Consider the following 23584-nt stretch of genomic DNA (forward strand, 5'->3'; position numbering starts at 1 on the left):
ATTCAAAAATAACTAGCACAGATTTTAAATGCCTGGAATCATATTGAGGCATTTCAGAGAATGTAAATTAATTAAAAGAACAGATACAGATTCTGCAATGGTAACAAAAGGATTTTAACATTTTTTTAACTGTAAAAAAGGCAAAAGGACAAAAATCTTCCTCAGAAAAAAATTACAACAGTATTATTATGAATTGCCACAATTCCAGCAGTAACCTTAGTGAAATGTTACATGCACCTCAGCAAGGTAACAAAATATCAGACTGGATCATGTCTGGCCAACTCTGCTCACAGAGAGAGCAAGTTATGCATCTGCTGGGAAGGGAGGGAGGGACAGCAGGATACAATACATGTACATTTATCCAAGTCTCTGAAATGTCAGTAGCAACAAATTGAAATAAACTCTGATTCAACACAGACTGGAAAAACAAGTACAAAGATGAAATACTTCTGTGGTCCCAATTTTTATGTATTTATAATAAGCCTTCAGAGAACCAAGCCAAAAAAGAAAACAGGCAGATGAGGACAACTAATAAATCAGCTGGCACAGCTGTTACGAGACATGCAGGCCCACAAATACCTTGCATAATACACTCAAACCTCCACTTCTGGAATGTGAAATCAGGTTTCCAGAAACATTGCCACTGGAGTACTAAAACATAATTTCCAAAACCATTTATCAATGCTGAAATTTTTATTTCAAGTTCAACATCAAAGATGCCACTTTGAAAGGGATATTTGTCTCTGTCTTTACAGTTTTCTAGAAGTTGTATTTTTCCAAAGCATTTTCAGTAGAAGTGTGGTCAGCTCAGTTTTCCGAATGTATCACCTTACAGACTGAGTGTCACATGGCCTTGGAATAATTTAAATTCTGTGGTCCTGACAGAGGTTTTATGACACAACCTCCAAGACAAATATTTTAACTGAAATATGGCACATGCTGTTCTTTTTCTCACTATTCACGTCTAGTGCTAAAGTAGTAGAAAAAGACTAAACAGTTTTTCTCTGGCTTCTCAGACTAGGACTCAAATGTAAAACAGGTTTTTCAGGAGAGCTTCAATTACTATGCTTTTAAACAAGTAATATTTCTAAGCTATATATGTATCTTCTAGAACTTCTACAGCCATCAAACAGAAAAAAAGTGAGAACACTGCTTCAAAGGTTATTAGATTATCATAAGGTTATTTGACTTTTCTCCCTCTTCTTATCTCCACTTTCCCTATTTTATTACCACTCTCTTTCATTCTTGTCCTTTCATTCTCCCTGAGTTTACTTTGCATTTATGTCCCTACACAGCATTTTATCATCTTTTGCCATGATCTTCTCAAAAGAATACAAGTAATACCAGATAGTCTTATAGTCTACACTCCCTTTAGAACAAATTTAGATATGTACAGATATATTTTACTGTTAAGACTAAGGTATTATTTGTAAAATGATTTACAAAGCTTTCTACTAAACCAGACATAAAAGGGACAATTTAAAACTCAACAGCTCTGTGCCATAATCTCACATCAGAAAAACAATAGAAATGCACAGCACCATGGAGAGAAACACTTCCAAACCACAGCATCTTTTAGCCTCTTTCCTCTGCCATGCACAAAACCCCCTTGCACAGGTACCAGTTTCTTTGTAGCCCAGTGATGAATGAGAGAGGGGAAGTGATTTTAGCTTTAACTACATTTCCCTTATTTGCTAATTTTGCTAAATGAATGTTAAGCTGTACCATTCTCAGTCATGAGCTGCTCTTCCCAACACCTGCATGACATGAGCTAGAGTCATTCTCCAGTTTCCATGAAGGAAAGGAGGACATCCTTCCAGCAGAGCTCAAAAGGTGATGAAGGGCATGAAATTCTTACCATGCAAACAAAGGCTATGTAAATTTGTATTCTTAATTCCTTGTGAGTCTAAGCTTGAATGTCTTTCACAGTTAACCCAACTGCTAGCAGAAGTGCCAATCTGGGCTGTATTAACACTCTTATTTCATTACTCTGTATAATTAGGTGCTCAAAATTTATCACATATACATGAGTGTAGACAGCTGTGGGGGGAAAGATGGTTCATTTATGTTTAAGCACTTTAATTTCATTTCAGGGGGAAAAAAAGGCAGACCATGACATTATAAAAGAATCCTTTCTTTCTTACATATTAATTCTGTTTTGAAAGCACTCATTTCTTTAAATGAACAGTAACTTTCAGTTACAAAGTTACAATGAGGAGTTTTTATATCATAATTTCATTAGCTTAAAGATAGTGCAGTCTCTTTTATCACATCTTAGTAAACCTCTAAATTCAGCACGTTAACTACAGTTTTAAAATATATTATGCCCAATGACTAACACTTTTCAAAAACATAATTCTTATATTTAAAGAGAATTCTATCAACTACCATATAAAATTATGCTAAGAACAACAGTTAAAGGATTTACTGAAGTGAAAGTATTTTAACATGCAAACTGTATTTTCAATTTAATCATTGTAAAATACTCAGGGAGTTTATCTGAGTAAGCCTTAGAATATTTAAATTAAAGAAAACATATTCCAGGATGAAGTTTCTGCCTAACCGTTGCAAACTATGCTGAACTAACACCGAGCCAAAGACACTGAAGAAAAACCCCTCCTTTGCTACTCTTTGCTATCCCATCTCTGCAGGGATAAAAATCTAGATGCCAGTTTTGAAACACCATCCAAGCTAAAATGACTAACCAGTTCCAACTAAAAAAACCTATAAAATCAAATACACCTAGGATCATTTACAGCCATCTGCTCAGAACCATTTTCTCACTAGTCAAAGCCTTATTTCCATATGCTCTCAAAGGTGAAAAATTACTCTCTATTATTACTCTACCCTAGCTACAAGAGGAAGTCTGTTATAGTAAACCCAGATACAGAGAACTTTTTGATAAACTGAACATTTCCTGAAATCTTATTTCTTTCTACTGAATTCCAGAGGGGGTAAATCCTATTACACTGAACAGTCACTGAACAGCACAGGTTAATTTAATGGAAAACACTTTGAAATAAGCCTTTACCATCTGTTTTCACCTCTAATGGCAAATCAAAGAAGAACAATTCACACTAGTATCATAAAAAAATGCATAAGTGATTTAAATAGATGTGTTCTTTGATGAATACAACCTGTGTCTGTTTGACTTTCTTCACCTTTTATCTAATGCAGGAAGTTCTCCTTTTCTAATGTAATGCTGCAGTTGAAACCACCACAGTGTAAGAAGACAACATGCACAGTTACTTATCTAAATAATTCCTTACAATGTGAAAGTGAACTTCTTTAGTAATTCTAAAATGCCTCTGTACAGCAAGTGATCTTAACACTAATTCCCTTACTAATGAAGGAATACTCAACGCTTCTCAAATTGTCCAAGTGAAAAACATAAAGGAGATCCTCTTGGAAATAATGCTCTCAGATAGGACTTTAAGTGAATTTTTGCTACAGCTGGAGGTCTTCTGCAGATGAAAGCTTGTTTTTCTCTCCCCCACAAAAACTATGTCCCTGCAATGTGGTTGAACTTTACATTTCTTAATATAAAAAATACATGGTCATAGATCAGCTCTATACAAAGAGCATGGCTTTAAAAACTCTAATGCACACAGGGAAAGGAAAAGTTTCTAACTGTAAACAAAAGACCAAGCAGAAGATCAACACAGCCAAGCAGCATAAGAAAAGTGAAATGAGTGGATAAAAGCAGTTCATACAACATTAAGAAACCCTATGCACCATAGTGAACACAATGCTATTGCAGACACTAATTCTCAGTAGGAACTACTGCAGGGAAGTGAAACACAGAGTAGTCATAAAGGGAATTACCTTACATATAGAGAATCTATACAGAAGCTATCTGTTACAGCTGGCACCTCCAGGAGTAACGTGTTGTTAGAGTGACCAGCAGCAGAAAGATCAGAAAAGGGAAAACAGGTGAAGAGATAAGAACAAAAGATAAAATACTCTGCAACACTCAACACAATGGAATATCACAGCTACCACTGGAGTCCCAACAATCATTAAAAGCAAGCAGCACCATTCTTATTGTTTAATAATCACAGGGGGGGAAAAAGATCCAAATTATGTTGCATATTTCTTAAATATTTGTATATTTTACCATATAGGAGCAGAAGGCCTTTAAAAAGAGAATGATAACCTGGCAGAAAGCCCCCTGTCAGTATGTGGTCTAACTTAATCTTAGAGGCAATCTACAGAACTTTAACTATTTAAATAATTTCATTTATATATTTCAGGTATCACAGGTTAGTTTCAGTATCTTTTGAGGACGTGTTAGCAGGCTCAGAGTTTAACATTTCATAGTAAAATTTCTTGCGCTTCTGTCGACACCCAGTAATTTAGAACAGATAAAAATCTATTACACACCATTTACAAGCAAACATCCACACAGGCGCCTCTAATGCATAAAATCTTAGTTAAAAGCTAAATTAAAGGGACTTTTTTTACTCTGAAAAAAACCTGATGTTACTAACCTGAAATCCCCTTTATTGTTCACAACCCTCTCTGGAGGGCAGTACTGGGCAGAACTTTCTAACACCACAATATCTACTGTCCTTGTGTTATTCCCACGTCTGGTTTGTACATGACAACCCCAGTTTCCCGTGGAGCCAGCCTGAATGTTCGAGATTGTCAGTGCACTGGAAAGATAAAATAAAAGAATAAATCAAAACAGTCTTGCAACAACATTTATGTAAGCTTTTACCAAAAGATGAATTAATAAGTACAGAAAGACAATGGAAGAAAAACCAAATTACATACAGCCATGAGTGATCTTATAAAACCAGAGCTATTTACATCTCAAATACTGTAATTAACAGAGAAGTATTTACTATTCTTTGTGCTTTTAGTTTTGCCAAGGTAGGAAACAAAAAGAACAGCCATAGGAAAAAGTCCTCAGACTTCAGAAAGAAGTCCAAACTCCTCAAATGTTATCATTACTATTCAAGACAAAGTTTTTAGTTGTTTAGGAAGGCCAAACTAAAATAAATTCCCAAGTGCATAATTTGTTACAAACACTGACGCTCTAATTTACTAATACAATTACAGGATATATAGCCACTCGGTAGATGCTGAATAAGTCAACAATCTGCTGCAGGCAGAACAAATTACACTTTTAGATCTCTGCTGGAGAACAATATTAACAACTGTGGTGTGCTCAAAAGGAAAAGTAAAGAATTCATGAGCAATTCAGTTAAATGCCTTGCTTCCAACATTTTGGTAATTTTAACATTCCATGAAAACAAACGTATCCTACCACAAACATGTTTTAAATTAATGCATTGGGTGAAACTGCAACTTCCTCTAGCTAATCCTATTTTAAGCATGTAGGTTTGACCTACCAAATCTCTTGACCTCCTTCCTCCAACTTTATTGCTAATAGGAGATGTGTGAAGATTACTCCCCTACTAGGGAAGTTTCTGTGTACATGTTCCCTCAGTGAGGATATGAGAGGGCCTTACTGTTATGGTAATAGTCACTAAATCAGAGCAGAAAGTAAGAAGCAGGAAATAAATTTTCTCACTATGGATTCACCTTGCAATCAATGAGCAGTTATGAATCATGTTTTTTTCAACAAAAATACCCTGGGACTCATCAGTTTCCACTATCTTCCCATCCTGATACCACAAGACTTGCATGTCTTGATCAATATATGAAGCCATACATTGGAAGGGCAGACTGTCTCCTTCAAAGACCACCTGACGATGAGATGGAGTCATGTAGAAAGACGGTAATTCAAGCGGCGGTTCTAGAATTCAAGACATAAAACCACAATTAACAGCAAGAATCTGTTATAGAACTAATTTTCAAAAGGGGAAATAGATACACTAAATGAGTATCAATTATTTATATATCAATATAACGCTGCATCTGGTAAGAGGCATATAAAAACTACATTTACTGCATCGGACATTGAAAAATACAAATTATCATCATATTCTTTTTCAAAATGTGTATTCCTTTAATGTAATATATTTCAAGACTTTTTGCTAGCCCATATCTAAAAGAGTAGAAAATAGAAATTTGAAGGAAAAATGTAATTATGCATTTTAGTTTTTCCCAGTTTTTCACCTGGACTTCAAAATAACAGTAACATATGAGTTTTTATTTTTACAGCTGGAATAATTCCAATATAAAAAAAGAAGTTAAGGAAGTCGGTCACAGTTTTGTCACAAAAAGAAGGCTAGTCAAGAATAGAATCACCACACAGGAAAGCAACTCATAAAATGAAGATCTTTTAACTTCAGAAATTTGGGGTTAGAATAATTGACGTATCTGAAATCACATAGCTACACCTATGAAAGAAATTATCAGTTTCTGGTTTCTCTTGTGACATTTAGGTAAAGATCTCTGAAAAATACAGATTAGCTGGAAAAAGGAGCTCATCAAGAGAGCTACTTATCCTTAGTTTCTACAAACTAACATCCACCATCATCAATTTATTTATTATTCATTTCCAAATGCAAGCAATAATGAATCACAACTCAAGATCAACCTTTGAAAAGGAATTTGTTATTACCACTGTCATTTAAGTCTTGAATATTAAGAAAATGAAATACAGCAAAAAACTCGGCTCAATAATATTAGCAGAACATGGAATGCATTAGAAAACAAATACCAGTTGCCTGCAGTGCTTACCACAGGTGAGAAGCTCCTGTTTAACACCAGTCACTGTCTGTGACTGAAGTGACTTGGGATAGGCACATTTAGTCTCACGTACAGTTATGTTTCTTTCCTTTAACCACTGATGCATCCACAGTATGTTGCAATCACAAAGAAGATAATCAGTTTGAAATTCTCTGCAACAGAACACAGGCATTTACAGTGACAAACTGCAGAATTCCAATGTCTGAAAGCTAAACTTTAACAGTTGTGCCATGCCTCTCATTGACTAGGAAGGCAACAAGCAAAGTCTAGACTACAGTGGATTTGCCTACCTCTACCCACTGGAAGTTACTCTAACCCTCTGCAAGCTGTACTCTGAGAACAAAAGGACATACTCCCTCAGAAAAGGAATCCTCTCCATAAAAATGAGGAATATTTAATACCAGTGCATGAAAATAATACTAGGAATTTCTTTCATGGAATGTGTTCATGCTACTTCAAGTGAGCAATAAGAAAGAACTGCTTGAATGTGCATCATCATAACCTAAGACACTTCATTGCTTCAATGTAGTGATCAAATGCTTTAGCAGTAAAATCAACTGAAATAAAAATAGCTCCTCAACTGTTTCTCTTTTCAGAAGCACTATTCACACAATTTCACTCTCCTTTACATGAAAATTATAAGGCTTTTAATTGACTCCATCTTTTCTATATAATTCAGTACTTTGTAGTAAAAAGACATACTAAATCCCCTATAGATGTCAGCTGAAATCAGCTAAATTAAGGGATTAATTAATTAATTTCATCTGTTCAGAAATTATTATTTTATCTGTTTAGAAACAGGTAAAAATGTAGCAAAACATATGACTATGTCTACATTGGTTTTTACCTCTAGTGAAAACATTTTCTTTCTCTTTTTGCAGATGTCCAGAGGATAACACATCACAGGCAGAACACTACAAACACTAAATCAACATTCCTATGAAACCCCATTTGGTGTTTGTTCACATGAATTCCTCCAGATCATCCAGATCATATTTTAATAATAATATGTTATATCCAGGTGCTCTTGTCATTTCTGTGGTGTTGTTGGTTAGCAACCTTTATGCAGACAACTAAAATATCAGGAATAACACCTTATGAACAATGAAAGGGATGAAGGGAGGGAAAGAAACATTCTCCTTTATAAATATAAACAAGAAATTAACTCAGTGTCAAACGCAGAAACCAAAGCTTTTGATTAGGTCCCAGAACAGTGAACCAACTGTCATTACTACCAGGGAAAAGAATAAGCTAGTCATCAGCACTTTTTTTTTTCAATTACTTTCTTTCTTACACAAGATTACAACTCATGAAACCAAGAGAGAGCAAAGGAACATGAGGCTGATATTATAACCACTGTTACGTGTAACAAAATTATACTGCTCATCAAGGACTAAGATCTTGCTTAGAAGTATTTGGTTCTTTTGCTATAAAGCTGTAAAATGCTATTTATTTACTATAAATTAATAAGTGATACATATAGAATAAAACTCTTGGAAGCCCGGATGAGAAAATGGCTTTGCTTTTTCAGAATAATGTAGGACTAGATGCAGCAAGTACTTACAGAGACTTCAGTGAACCAAGATGATCAAATGTTCCCTGTGTAAGTGTCGAAAACAGATTTCCAGAAAGATTCCTGAGAAATAAAAGTATGTTCATGATTTGAACTCATCCTCAGACAAATGACATGTGAAATAAAAAAAACACTTCTCTTCAATATAACTCTATGTTTAAAAGTTACAAGGTGTTATTACAACACTTTAATTAATTCACAAGACTATAAGAATAATAATCAGGTCTCAATAGCCTAGCAAAAATTTCCAAATAAACTTTTCTCTAACACTCTTGGTTTAGGTGAAGAATTTTAAGATTGGAAAAAAAAGTAAATGCAGAGACTTTACTTTTACTTAAAGCATCAACTGGCAGATGTTGAGCACAGATTTCAAGAAGTGTAAAATTAATTTTGTTGTTCACAGTGAATTGCTGCCTTCCTATTAACATGCTCTAAGAAGCATGTTCAATCTATCAGAATGCTTTTTTTAAATATTATCCATACCACTTTCTATATATAGGTGAAAGCACTGTGTGTAAGAAACTAACAACCAGGGCAAAGAAATATTTCATAATCTTACCAGTTATCCTCTTAAAGTAAATGAAGGACTTCAAAACATGCAAGACTGCCAGCAAAACAGACTGACAGCAATGCCACTGTAGAAGGCATGGATACTGAAAGAGTCTACAAGGCTGAAATATTTTTTTAAAGAAAATATTATGTACAATCTCCTAGTCTTCATCCCAGCTACACATTCTAAGAAACTGGAAAACTGCTGCAAGGCCAACAGATCACTGAATAGCCTGGTTTAGGTTGGCCCCAGCACTTGTTTTTAAGCTTGCTACTGAGTCACAAACCACAACCATAGGCACTGGCTGTCTTTCAAGAACACACTTAAATAAACTACTCCCCGTGAAACAAAGAAGGTTAACTTACACAAGGCTAAAACTTAGGTGTATTTATATAAGACAAATTATACTTACAATCTAATAAGGTTTACAAGTCCTCTAAATATATCTGCATTCAGGCAGCCTATTCGGTTATTAGTTAAGTCTCTATAAATAGAAAAAAGGAAAAATTGGAACAAGCTGGTTTATTTCCCAATGACATACATACAGTCTGCTAATAGAACCATTTGAACAAAAATTCATGAGCAACAGATTGCACCATATGCATATCTGGGTCTCAGGAAAACCCAAAAGGTGTCTACACATGCACACAGACTCCTTAATCCATCTCTTAACTAATTATAGTTTGTCCATATACAATTCAACAAGTCTAGACCTACCAATAAATTCCCTTAAACAGGCTTGGCTTACATCCCTACCCAGCAAATTTTCATATTTGTGTAGTATTTATATATGTGTGTGTATAAATATATATATATATACACACACAGAGTACATCACTTAATTTTTAACATGTCAGAGACCTATAATAATGCATTTATTATACACAAGTAAGACCATTTTTATAATTATACTTCAATAAATACTTAAAATTTATATATTTTTCAGTATAGGTCTTGAATCAAATGACCAAAAATTCTTCAAGTAAAAAAAATTAAGCTTGTAAGTAATAATGATCCAGAATTGGTCCTTCAGTTTTACTTTTAAGGTTTTCAGAAGTGCAATTACCAACATACTTTCCTTTTAAGTGAGCAAGATCATTTGATCAGATAAAAATTAACATATATCCTCTACAAATTTAAGAAAGAAACAGGGGAAGCAATACCAAAAATCACTAACACTCAAAATGTGTAACAATATTACAAAAATCTGAAGTGTTTAAAAAACGGGGGAAAAAAGGCAATAATGCTGAGTTTTTGTTTTTCAAATTTGATCTGGTACAGAACTTTTACAGCCAACACATAAATCTCTCAAATATTTTAATGGGAATGTTGGCAAAACCTTATATAAAGCAGCATAAATAGCACTGTAACTTCAGTGTAGTATTAATAGCAACTCTATGTTCCACTGTGACCTTTGGAAAATAAAAACCATGAGCTTAACATTCAACAAAACAAGACTTGATGGAATCAAAGCTCTGAAAAAATGTGCATCCAGCGAGGTTTCAAGCCACTCAAGTACAAAAAAACAGGAATACAAGCAACTGTCAGAACAAGGGAGGCTGCCAAGCCACAAGCAGCGGATGTTCTTCAGTCATAAGGCTGAAAGCAGACTTTGTTTTATACATGTGTGTGTGCAATATTAAAAACATGTATGTTTACAAAAATTCGGACATTTAGAAGCATATAATAATCTACTTAGGCAGGTGGAGGGAAACAGAAATATATACAGCTTATTTAGCAAGTTTGAAAAATAGAAAAAGCCATTTGCAACAGAACACATAGGAATGTAACTTGTTAGGTTGGAACAACTTGTAACAGAACACAAGAATACAGTTGCTAGTAGAAGGCCATAAAGGTAAGATATATATTGTGAAAACTCAGTAAAGCAAGACTCAAGTATTGTAGAAAACCAATAAAGCAGAACCTTTTACTTAAGGAGCCAGCAAAAGCCAGGCTCCTGGTTTTGGCCAGGACAAACTGATCTGATAGTTAACCAAACCTCCACTGCACCTGCCCAGAGATGAGGTCAAAAAGCAACACCTGAGGAAGACCTCTTACTTCACCAAGAAGGCCCTGGCCATGACCACCAGAAGGCACCACAGAAGGCTAATTATAGTATGAAGCACAAAGAGGCAGGGAATGGGCAGGCAGGGAGGTGTGAGCTTGTGGGATCAATGTTTATTTAAACCTGGCACCTGTCTCACCAGGTACACATGCATGGTGGAAATATCCCCCAAGCTAGTAATAAAACATACCTGCTTTACAATTTTACAAGTAAAGTCCTTTTTCCACAGCACTTGTATATATTATACATCACATATATATAGCATATATATATATACATTCAACTTTTAATATATAATAACTTTGCTGTCTAAAGGTCCAGAAGCTTAGACTTACTCTCTCTCTGAGAAGTTTTTTATTTGTTTTGTTTAAACTGACTAGCTAAATATGCTACTTACAGTCTTTTCAAAGATGAAAGCCCCAGAAAAGCTCCTGGATCTATGGTACTAATAAGATTGTTCTTAAGATCCCTGTGGAGAAAAATTAAGACACAGCACTTACCAAAAATTACACTTTAAAACAGAGATATTTGTAAAGATACATGTAACTTGTCTCAATTTGCTTGAGAACCTCAAAAAAACCCCCACCCAAACCCTCCTCCTCACAAACAACCCAAAACCAACCAAACCATCCCCAAAAAACTCAGAACAAAGCATCAAACAAAAAACCCAACAACATATTTTTATTTCTCTAACAGACTTCCATTCAAGATTGGAAAAATCTCTGTTTTAGCTACAAGGAGGAACAGAAACAGCACATGTATGTCATTAAACATTCTATCAGTTTGAATCAGATGAAATTATATAGCCTCAAAGATACTTTGCCACAGTGTGAACAGTTTACAGCTATGCAGGGTGAGACACCTGTTTATTACACGGTATGATACTGTCTAGCACATGTTGTCTTCTGTAGCCTATCCAACTTTCAATACTTCAGTAGTGCCCAACACCTACCAAAAAAAAGCAAAATATGATCTTGAAAATACACCGAAGACCCAACACTGAAATTTTCCACTTATGTTGCTGGCACAACAGCAAAGCCCTCATTGAAAATCCCAAATACAGCTGGTGAAAATTTTCAGAGCAAATTTTTAAATCTTAAGTTTCCAGAGACTGTAAGGAGAAATGTAAAGTAATCATTAAATTAAACTGCTTTATTAATTGTACAAGTGATATAGGAGCTTTAACTCCTAACTTGAGATGTTCTGCAGATACAGCTTAATTTCAAAGGTCACAGAAAGCAGCTGATAGCACTTATACTAGTTTTGAACAAACTTTATCACTGTATGAATGCTAAAATTACTTCCACCTCGCTTATACTAGTTTTGAACAAACTTTATCACTGTATGAATGCTAAGATTACTTCCACCTCCCTAGTAACACTTGATTTTTACTTTAGTACTATCTGAAACTTCACAGGTGCTTATTACTATAGGTAAAGTTTCTCACTCCTTGGTCATATCCAAACATTCTAGATTTGAAAAGAAAAATAGTACTTTCATTCAAAAGCAGTGATTAAATTTGCAAGAGTAAAAAACATCTCCTACATCTACCACATTAATGATTCTGCTTGAAAGAGAACTGTACAAGAGGATTACATCTACCATCACACAGACATTCATGAGTAAAAATATAATTCGTCCTAAGATTTCACAACAGCATTTCCTGCAGACAGATTAATAAATCATGGTACAACAGACAGCATCACGGCACATGGATCACACCTGAACGTTCTACCTAAACATCTGAAATACCTGAAATACGTTAAATTCACCTTGCAGTAAATTAATTTTCATATACACACTTCTCTTAACTTTATTTTCTTCCCTTGCTATGGCAGCAGGAACTGCCAAGTACTTCCAGTGCAGTAGTACCAGGAGCCCAAAGAGCTGGCTCTTTCAGGCATATAACACCCTGGAATACCAGAGCATGGCAAATCTGAGACTAATAAAAGGTATTCATCACTCATTTACCATCAATCTTTGAAGTAGGGAAGAAAAATTACACTTACTCTTCATATTTCAAATTTTTATTTAAAATCACGTAACTTCCACTTAAAACCTCAATGCTGAAACCACTGAGGGAGAAAAACCTTCACAACATGCCTTGGAAATCCACTAGTCTAGATTATCAGGGCTCTTTGATTTCACTCCATGAATTCAAAGAGCACTCCCTGATACACCTCTTTCATAAATCCACAGCAGTGGATTCATATCAATGAATGTCCAACGAGTTAAGACTTTTCTCAACCTGCAACTACAACAGCTGAGGAGTCTCTGTTTGGTTGGGGCTTTTACCCTTTGGGTAGGCATTAGCTGTATATCAATCTACCAAAATTATTTCCTGAGGAAATCTGTGAAACAAAAGAGATACCAAAAGATCTCAAAATTAACAGTGCTGACACATCTAGCAGCTCTTTAGAAACAGGGAAAGATGTTAATGCAACATAGGCTGGTACTATTACCAGGACTGCAGCATGTAGAACAGTCTTTAAATGAAGAAATTACAGTGGTGGTTAAACCAACAGACTTGTATTGCTCACAAAAAAAAAAGAGGTGGGGAAGACAACCTTACTAGAGAGTTGTGTTTGGCTTTATTTTTTTTTTTGCTGGTTTTAACATCAATGACTACATTTATATAAACTATATTTTAGCTTCAGCAAAAGGAAATTAGTCATTTCAGATGGTGATTTTTCTTTGGCGAAGCTCAACTAAGCAAGATATATCTCTAGATACATATTTGTCCAAATGGAAGAAAATCTCTCCAAAAGAAATGCAGAAAAGGATTTGAGTAAGGGTAACATCATTTATATTATAATAACTTTATCTTCCACCATCAAGAATCCTTATAAAAATCAAAACAAGGAAAACAAACCAAAAAACATGCCCCTCCCCAACCCTCTAACAAAAAAAAAAAAAAAAAGCCCCCCCAAAACCCAACCAACCCACCAAAAAACCAAACAAAAACCCCCATCCCCATAACAACACAAATTACAAGCCAGGCAGTAGAGAAATCTCACACTGACAGTAGAGCAAAAAAGATTCTTAATTTTCTCCAAAATCTAAATAACACTGTAAATAAGGGGTACCCCATATTCATCAGTGAAGGCCACTAACAGATGTTAGGACTGTAGAAAAACAGGTTTCAAGGGATGTTCTGAGGTCAGTCATGTACTCAATATTCTGGCTCAAATTACCACTAAATCAGATCAACTGCCCCACTGTTACATCCAATAAAGGCCCAAAAACCTCACAGGATAGAGATTTCACCATCACACCTTAAGTTTTCTTTCCTACCACTGGATAAATTATCTTTTCTTCCTTAACACTACTTGAAAGTAAATGTTAGACAGGAAACATATTAGCTACCATGGACTCTTCCTGTATGAAATGCTTTCTCAAGAGGGAAATGAAGGAAGAGCACGAGGTAAGAAATTACAGAAACTGTAATTTCTGTAAAAGTAATAGTTATACATTACACACATTACAAAGACAGCCTCTTTGGCTCTCTGTGGTGTACATTTTTTGAGGGCAAATCAAACAAATATTTATGACTGAATTTTTACATTTCCCAGTACCACCCAATGGGTCAGGCTGGAAGGGACTACAGTGGGTCATTTGATCCAACCTCCCTGCCACATGCAGTCATCCTAGAGTACATGGAACAGGATTGCATCCAGATGGTTCTTGAATATCTCCAGTGCAGGAGACTCCTGGGAAAGCTGTTCTATCTCCTGTCACCTGCAGAGTAAAGAAGTTCTTCCTCATGTTCAGGTGGAACTTCTGTGTATCGGTTTCTGACTTCTGCCTCTTGTCCTGTTGCTTGGTCCCCCTGAGCAGAGCCTGGCTCCATGCTCCTGCCACCCTCCCTCAGGTACTGACAGACATTGATGAGCTCCCCTCCCAGCTGTGTCTTCTCAAGGCTGAACAGGCCCAGCTCCCTCAGCCTGTCCTCACAACAGAGCTGTTCCAGTCCCTTCAGCATCTTTGTCACCCTCCTCTGGGCCTGTTCCAGGAGCTCCATGTCTCTCTGGTCCTGAGGAGCCCAGAACTGGACACAGAACTCCAGATGAGCTTCACCAGGGCTGAGTAGAGGGGCAGGATCACCTCCCTCAGCCTGCTGGCAATGCTCTCCCTAATGCACCCCAGGCACCACTGGCCCTCCTGGCCACAAGGGCACTGCTGGCTCATGGACACTTGGTGTCCACCAGGAGCCCCAGGTCTTTCTCTACAGAGCTGCTTTGCAGCAGGTCAGTGCCAGCCTGTGCTGGTCCTTGGGGCTACGCTTCCCCTGGTGCAGGATCCTTTGCACTTGTCTTTGTTGAATTTCAAATTAATATGAAAACAAAATGGAGATTAAAATACTTAGCATCTTTTTGTACAGACACTTTTATTACCACTTAAGACATTTGTTAACATTTTTGACCTGGTTACTCTTATTTGCATACTTTTTCCTGTAAGAATAGATGTAGACATAGCATAGTCATTTTCTACTCTAATTAACATACATTTCACTTTCCAGTATAATTAAACTTCTATTTTGGTAAATTTATCACCCACTCTACAAAATAATGCATTAGCAAATTCACATTATCATAAATTAACACACCTGTAAATATTATTATTTATTAAAACTATGACTTATTATGTCTACCTGGGGCCACCATTTTTAAAGCACTTACTCATTGTTTTATTTGCTGCTTGTATGCCCCAAAACTATATCCCTTTCAATAGTAACACAGAAGAATTACCTGATGTGGATGAGGTCAAGTGATAACATGTTTGAGTAAAATGATAATCTGAAGTGCAATAAGTTGTCATCTACAAATACCATGTCCCCAAATTTACTAGAAAAATAAATACAATAACAGAAACCATTTAAAAATATCTACATTTTCATTAAAATTTCCAAGAACTGAACAGGAGAAAAAAGGTTAGTATGTTAACAGATGAATTATAAAGTTGTCAGTATTGATTAAAATTCAACCAATTATTATGTAGATACATGTTCCTGACATATTCCTCTGATTTATTGTTCTAAAGGCTTTATTTAAATATATCACAGAATCACTAGGTTGGAAGAGACCTTCAAGATCATCCCAGCCCTAACACCTCAACCAACCCATGGCACTGAGTCCCACATCCAGTCTTTTTTTAAACACATCCAGTGATGGTGACTCCACTACCTCCTCAGACAGACCATTCCAGTACTTTATCACTCTTTCCATGACAAACTTTTTTCCTAATATCCAACCTAAACTTCCCTTGGTGCAGCTTGAGACTGTGCCTTCTGGTTCTGTCAGATGCTGCCTGGAGAAAGAGACCAACCCCACCTGACTGCAAACACCTTTCAGGGAGCTGTAGAGAGTGGTAAGGTCACCCCTGAGTCTCCTTTTCTCCAGGCTGAGCACCCCCAGCTCCCTCAGGGGTTCCTCACAGGGTTTGTGTTCCCAGCCCCTCTCCAGCCTCGCTGCCTCCTCTGGATGTGCTCAGTGTCCCAAGGTCCTTCCCAAACTGAGGGGCCCGAGCTGGACACAGCACTCGAGGTGTGGCCTCACCAGTGCTGGCACAGGGGCAGGATGAGCTCCCTGCTCCTGCTGGCCACACTGTTCCTGACACAGGCCAGGATGCCCTTGGCCTTCTTGGCCACCAGGGCTCCCTGTGGCTCATCACAACACATCTATAATCTCTACCTGAAAGCCACTACAGTGAAATGGCAAATGTTTTTCCTATCAAGTGTAACATAACAAGGAATGAACAAAGAAACGTGAAATGCATACAGAATCTCTGCCCTAGTAAGCAGTAAAGTGACAACCATACTGTCTGAATTAACTATTTAAATACTGAGAATTTATTTCTGTTATCTCCTTTCATCTCTTAAATTGAATGTAGGAAAAGGAACTTACCTACAAAGCACACAACACTCATAAGGAAACAAGGGAAAGTATGAGTATAAGCAAGAAAATGTCAAAAAACGCAATTTTCAAGGCATGCAAGTTCTTACAATGAACATCAGGAAAATAATTTGATACTTAACCATGTGAATGTTTAAAATAGTTACTGTGACTTTCAACTGTTTTTCCTTTTACTACTGATAATCTATTTAAGTTTGAAAAACTATTTTAATTACAATAGTAGTTTCCGTCCAAGGTCACAAAACATTTAAAGAGGAAAAATTTACTGTGGCTAAATATCTATGTCTTTTAAACAAGTCTTGCACGTACAAAAGGAAAAAAAAAGAAAATATTATCATTTCTAATTAGTGCAGCACACTTGTTATCCCTCCACTTATAATGAAGACACTTGGCCATTAATAATCTTTTGCTGATCAATTAACTCCTACAATAGTGCACAATAAAGAATGTTCTCATTCTGATGAGACTACCACACCCTCTAAAATACTGATATCCCAGCTCACTTCAAATGCTCAAAACTTGATGACAGCCTTGCTGCTTTCTTTTCCTTTTCATGAAAGAAGATATTAAAAAAATCTAAAAAAACCTTACAAATTACAGGAGTTAAATGGAAAAAAGCTGCATTCTTATGATTTTAAAGAAAATTAGGATTTGGATTAATGAAGAAAACTTAAATCATTATCTCAAACTAACTAGAGTTTCAAGTATTTCCTGTCCGAAAACTGTAATGAGTTTCAACAAATAACCATCAGCAGATGCCTTTATTACCTCATCAAATGCCATCACTGCTGATAACCTTGCTTCTTTGGCACAGCAACTTACTTCTACAATCAAGTTCATCTGCCAGTGAAAAGATGCTTTCTTCTGGTACATGGGAGAGGGAATGGTAGAAGTGTCTGAATTTATTTAGGTCAGGTGACTGGGATTGGAGCCTTTGAGTTTTAGAGGAAGAATAAAATACTTTTAATTCCCTGAAGCCAAAAGCTGTTTGGAACTCTTCCTAGATGCTGTGAGATGATTATGAAGCTGGCTACTTTCCCAGTCAAATGGCCTAGAAAAATCCTTATCTCTAAAGTTTATGCTTGCTCCCAGGTAGATCAACCTGCCAATCCTGACCTTCTACCAGTTGGAAAAAGGCTGACTGTAAGAGAAGCTACAATGCTGCTTCTTATCTCATAGGCAATGTATCACCTGTAAGAAAAGTGAAAACAGGAAGCAAAAGATATCCAAGAAGTTACTCCCATCAGACTCACTCCCATCCCCCTGTACCTTGGCATATACCAAAGCTGTGAAGTAAGCAGTAAAACTCTCAAAATAAATGTCAACAACAAATCTTTAATAAATCCAGTCTCTCTTAGGGGCTGTAATACATATGCTTCTCCTGCAAATATACTTTGCAACTGTTCAATAAATGGTTTGATACTTAATAAATTAAAGATATAATTTTCTTTACAACACAGTGTTTGCATAATGAAACAAAAAACAAAGCAAATCCAGCCATCACAGCATTCCAGTAAAATTCCCACTGAAACTGCCCTCTCACCTGCAGGTGAGATTATCCCTTTTTTGCTGTTATGTTATTTATACTGTTGAATAATTAATTCATTCATATTCATATGTTAACTCTTCAATCACAAAAAAAGACATCAAAATAAAGAACAGATCCCTTATTTAAGACATTCTGTTCTTAAAATTATTAATGAAACAAACAGTATATGACTTGATTTTTAAAGTGAAAATAGCTTTTCAAGAAATACTTACAATCTTTCAAGAAGGTGTAATCCAGAGAAGGAACCATTCTTCAACTCTGTTATTTTATTGTTACTCAAAATCCTGAAAACAAAACCAATTGAGAACAATGTATTATAATTTTGGTAATATTTTTTTTTTTGCTACAGCTTACACTTCTTTTGTAATTCTTTTTGTTAAACAGCCTGTACGAACTGCCTAGCTCATTTTCTTGAGGTGTATACAACAGCACTGCTTAACTATGACAAAGGAGAAAAAGAAGGTTCTGTATGTCATCTGCTTTAAGTACCATGCAAGCTTACATACATAACATCTGAAAGGAAGAACACCCATCTAGGATTATCCTAATAAGACCCAGAAGTGGTGAGGTAGAAATTAAGCATTAAAGAACAAATCACTACATTCAACATTCTTGTCTTCTATACCCATTTTGGTTTTCCAAACCAAGCAGCATCTTGCCTTCTCCCCACTTCCTCTGCTCCCCTTTTTAGCCACACACACACGCACTTCTCCCAGACTGTACCACCTTCCCCAGCCATCCTTCACACATTCATCCTATTCCTCAATGCAATCTTTTTAAAAACATCTGCAAATAAGCTCAGCAAGCACTCATCTATTCTTTCTTCTCCCAAAGGACAACACAACCACAAATTCCTTCTTCCTTTGGAATAACTGGATCAGGTCTATCTTGCCAAGCACCCTCTCCTCCAATCACAGCCATCTGCACACATCACAGCAGATGCTAATTATCCTCAAGGTAGGAATTTCTTTGTATGGCTGATATTTCCTTACTTAGAAGGACCTGCTTTCTATACAACCACACAGCTCTCTGTTGGACAAAAAACCAAACCAAAGCAAAATAACCTGTTTTCCTTTTGAATCATGTCAAATTTTGGCATCTACAATACTCCTTACAAAAGGGTTTGCAGTACAACTCTCCAATCCATAAAAAATGCTTCATTTCACTTGTTCTGAAAACACCTCCTGCCAGCTTTATTTAATGTTCCCCACTTCTAAAAAGAGAAACACACAGTAATCAATCCACTTACCCTCTTTTTGCTATGTGCAATTATGTACAAAACTAGATGTCTTTTTTCCACGTGTAAAATCCATGTTTTACTTAATTATTCTTTACATAAAAGCCATTTGTGCCACTTAATAATTTCTGAGTTCCTTCCATCTTTATTACACTGAAAAAATTGTGAGGTAAAACCACTAGACCTGAAATAGTGCACAACACACAGACAAGTCACAGTTCTACATACTGGAATAACGATGTTGTTTCCTACAATTTCCCTAGCAATTCCTAACATATAATCTGCCTTTATCACTTATGCTAAGAATCTAAGATTTCTAGTCAGATCAATGCCCATCATCTTATATAAGACAGCAGAGGTTTTGTCCCCAATAAATTTTTCAATTTTTTACAGTGCTGCTGCTGCCATTTTATTGCCCAATTACTTTCACAAACTTCTTCCAAAATTCTTCACTTTTTCCTCATCCTTATCACATCAATCAACTCACTCAACTATGTCAACCCCTTACTCACACTGTTTTACAGGTCATTAGGAAGTAAGTTGTGCATTACAGTTCTCTATGACTCCACTCCACTGAGAAGGATTTCCACACCCTCTCTTCTTATCCTTTAGCAAGTCAGCTGCTCATCTGATCATCCTCCATTTAAGACTGACGTACTTTTTTCATCAAATGCCTTTGGCAAGGGACAGACACACCTTTTAGAAAAGCATGCTTCATTATAACAGCTAGATGAAACTTGTAAATATTTTGCTGACTCTGAAGAGCTCCAAAGGACTGTGAGGAAGAGCTTCTCATCACAGGAGATGTAAATTTTCCATGGTACCTTTATCCAGGTATCCAATATATTTATTATAAGTTCTACTGATTTTTCAACACAAACATCAGACTTGGAACCAGGCAAATGGTGATGCACTTTTAAAAATAAGCATTTGCTATCCTCCAGTCCTCAAAATCATGTTCATTCTAAGCAAGACTTCAGAAATTTCATCCCCAAGTTCTTCTAAAAGCTCTTCAGCTTTAGAAGAATTATCCTGTCCTGGAAATTTATTCACTGTCAGATTGTTGCACAACTTCTGCTACAGTCACCTCAATTTCAGACAGATCCTCTATCAAATGCATCCTTCATATCCAACACGTCCCCACAGTTCTTCACTTACACCAATTACATCTTCAGGCTGGATAACCTAAAGGTGCCACACTATGAGATTTCTTTCCAGTCCACTACATCTTTCAGATGTCCTTTAAAACAGCCATAAACCAAACACACACACACATCCCCCTCTTTCCTCCAGTGCATAAAATTTACTATATGGTGACAAGGAATAATACTTCAAAACACACAATGAAGAAGATAAAACTAAAATACAGATCTAGCAATCTACAAAAACAGCATCATTTTGACAAAGCTGTATATTACATTAAGTAGTTTTCTCCAGGTTTCCCAAAGATTACCTCAAGTCTCTATAGTTTCGACAAAGAAAGAGCAGGCATTTATTGTCAAAAATTCTGGCTCTGACAATTTCTCTTTCTCATCTCACAAAGTCAAGACAGCTGAACAAACTGTTTGAAAATCCTTTCATTTCCAGCCTGATGGTAAGAAGGTTTGAAAATTCTTAAAGTTAACCTTAAATCATTCAAGAAAGGTAATGTGTTCTGATGCTAAAATGAGGAGAGTCCATTCCTTTTTCTCACCTTCCAATCATACCATGTATTTCTGCAGCTCATGTCAACCCATCCCTGGTGCCCACTGCTCCACGAGCTGCAAACGTTAAACCACACATTTATCCAGGGTAACTCCCAGGAGACTGATTTATGTGTCAACTACACAAGTGTGATCAACCTAGTATCCTACAGAGGTAACACCAGGTGAAGACTGATCACAGGAATGGCGGAAAGGAAGAAGGGGAAAAAATACTTAAAAGTATCCTGAGAAATTGCTATTGTATTGTTATATTGCCCGTAACATCTACCAGAGTGTCAGTGAAGAGCATTTGCTCTTGTGAAAACATAGTTCTGTAGTCCAATACATTAAGCTACCTCACAGGAAGAAAATACGGAGACTTTTCCCTTGCCTGCAGCTGTGATAAACTAGATGAACAAAAGAACCAGTGCTGGTTTTTAAAAACACACATAGAAACCAAGGAAGCACAGGCACTCTTAAAAAATGTATATGTATTTCAATGACTCTTTCCATCAAGAATGGCACAACTTTTAACACAAAACCACTAAATACATTTGCAAGAGTGCAACTTTGGTAGTAATAATATTAAACATCATCTACAAATTGGAATGCCCACAAAACTAGTAAAATTTAACCTGAAGCATGAAAATTACACATCCTAAAGTCTCTGAACCTACTTCCTCTTCTACTCAAAGAGAAAAAGGTTTCAACCTAAATAATAAGTATTATTTGTAAAAATGGCAGGTACTGGGTACATTCACCAGAAAATCAAATAAAGTACACCTCTATTTCAACATCCTTCCTGGTTTCAGAAATGTATGCATGAAGAAAAACAGTAATAATATATAAAGAAGTAAATGAAGGAGCTTATAAAAAATCATTAATAGTTAATGCAAACTGAACATAAGGCATAACAGCAGCAGCAAGAAAAAAATGCACACCAATTCCACACTTCAGGAGAAATTAAGGAAAAACTACCTGATATTCACAAGCACACATTGATCTAAGTCAACACAAGCAAGCAAATGACAATCCTTGGTAGCACAGAAATTAAACTGTATCTTAGTTACAATTTACTTCATCTAAAGATTTATTGATATACCGGTGTTTCTTCCAGAAAAAGAAGTTGTTCAAAATGGAGCTGGAACCACTTCAAAAGTAGCTATAACTGACTGAACTAAATTTGAACTAAATAAAAATAACAGTTCTGTAAGAAAAAAAAAAAGTTTTCTGACATTGCCTATAAAATAACAGGTCTAATGTAGATGCCTTTGAGTATCTGGGTACAAGGTAAATTTCTCTCTTGAGTGTGATTTACAAATTACAGTCAGACTGATTAAGTATTTTCTCTGCAGAGGCTGTTAGTTGTTCAACCATAAAGGTTTAGTACAATAAATGATAGATTTTACAACACTCCATATAACTTAAAACACTTCATCACCCAAAAATGTTGTGTAATCTTAAAAAAATGCAGTTTAAAGCTTGCTATTAATATATAGTCTATACATTATTTGAAGTATTAAGAGATGTGGCACAAGAAGACAAAATGTAATAAAGTATCCACCTGAAAGTAGATGTTTTATAGTCACTTTCAGTTTCTGTGCATTAATGTACAATGAAATGATGGACTATTATGTACCACTTAGGCACAGGATATTATTTGTGATCAATAATAATAATTCTAAGTTACTAGTTTAAGACCATAATTTTTCCAAAGAGCCAAGTAATTCTGAAAATATGCTAACTTTTCCATCATTAAGAAGTCTAAAGAGAAAACAGTAGAGCCACCATTGAGCTGAGAGCTGCACTCATCCCCATCTTATTCAACTCTTTAACAAATTACTTTGAAACATAAATGTTGTCAATGAAGATTCACAAGGGAAGGGGTTTCCACAGCCCAATGCCACTGTTGCTCCATATTTCCTATGAGTGCCATATGGGATTTTTGTCTTCTTTTCTTTTAAATAATCAACACCTCATTGGAACAAACACATTTTGCTTGTCCAACACTTATATATCAGAAAATAAAATGTGAAACTAATGCAGGCAATGACAGTTCCTGTGTTAAAAAAATATGGCCATGGGAATTAACACTAAAAAACCTGGAAGAACAAGCAGCTGAAAAGTAGGTTCTAGAAAAATTATGAACAACTCAAGTTACCTTACAACAAAGCATTTCCCTCTTTCTCTGAGCAGATGATCTGAGACCAAGAGTTAATCTGAAACAATGTACCTCAAGAAATGTACCAAACTCCTCAAACCCCCTTAAGTCTCCCCAGCTTTTCACCTATTCCAAGAACATTGCTGAAATGTCTCTTTGTTGAATACAGCTTGGATCAAAAGCCCATTTTCC

The 23584-nt window shown here is 36.0% G+C and overlaps 1 protein-coding gene across 1 annotated transcript in view; it reads right to left on the reverse strand.

Moving 5' to 3' along the window:
• ADGRA3 (adhesion G protein-coupled receptor A3) overlaps positions 1–23584 on the reverse strand; it is a 52963-nt gene that overhangs the window by 19922 nt on the left and 9457 nt on the right. Inside the window, exons 2-8 of the mRNA XM_058024906.1 lie at positions 18525–18596; positions 11249–11320; positions 9199–9270; positions 8228–8299; positions 6655–6815; positions 5551–5764; positions 4491–4655 (exon numbers count right to left, since the gene is read on the reverse strand). Of these exons, the coding sequence (XP_057880889.1) occupies positions 4491–4655; positions 5551–5764; positions 6655–6815; positions 8228–8299; positions 9199–9270; positions 11249–11320; positions 18525–18596 (828 nt within the window). The remainder of the gene's footprint in view (positions 1–4490; positions 4656–5550; positions 5765–6654; positions 6816–8227; positions 8300–9198; positions 9271–11248; positions 11321–18524; positions 18597–23584) is intronic.

This window comes from Melospiza georgiana, chromosome 5 (assembly GCF_028018845.1).
Source record: "Melospiza georgiana isolate bMelGeo1 chromosome 5, bMelGeo1.pri, whole genome shotgun sequence".
Lineage (NCBI taxonomy): Eukaryota > Metazoa > Chordata > Aves > Passeriformes > Passerellidae > Melospiza > Melospiza georgiana.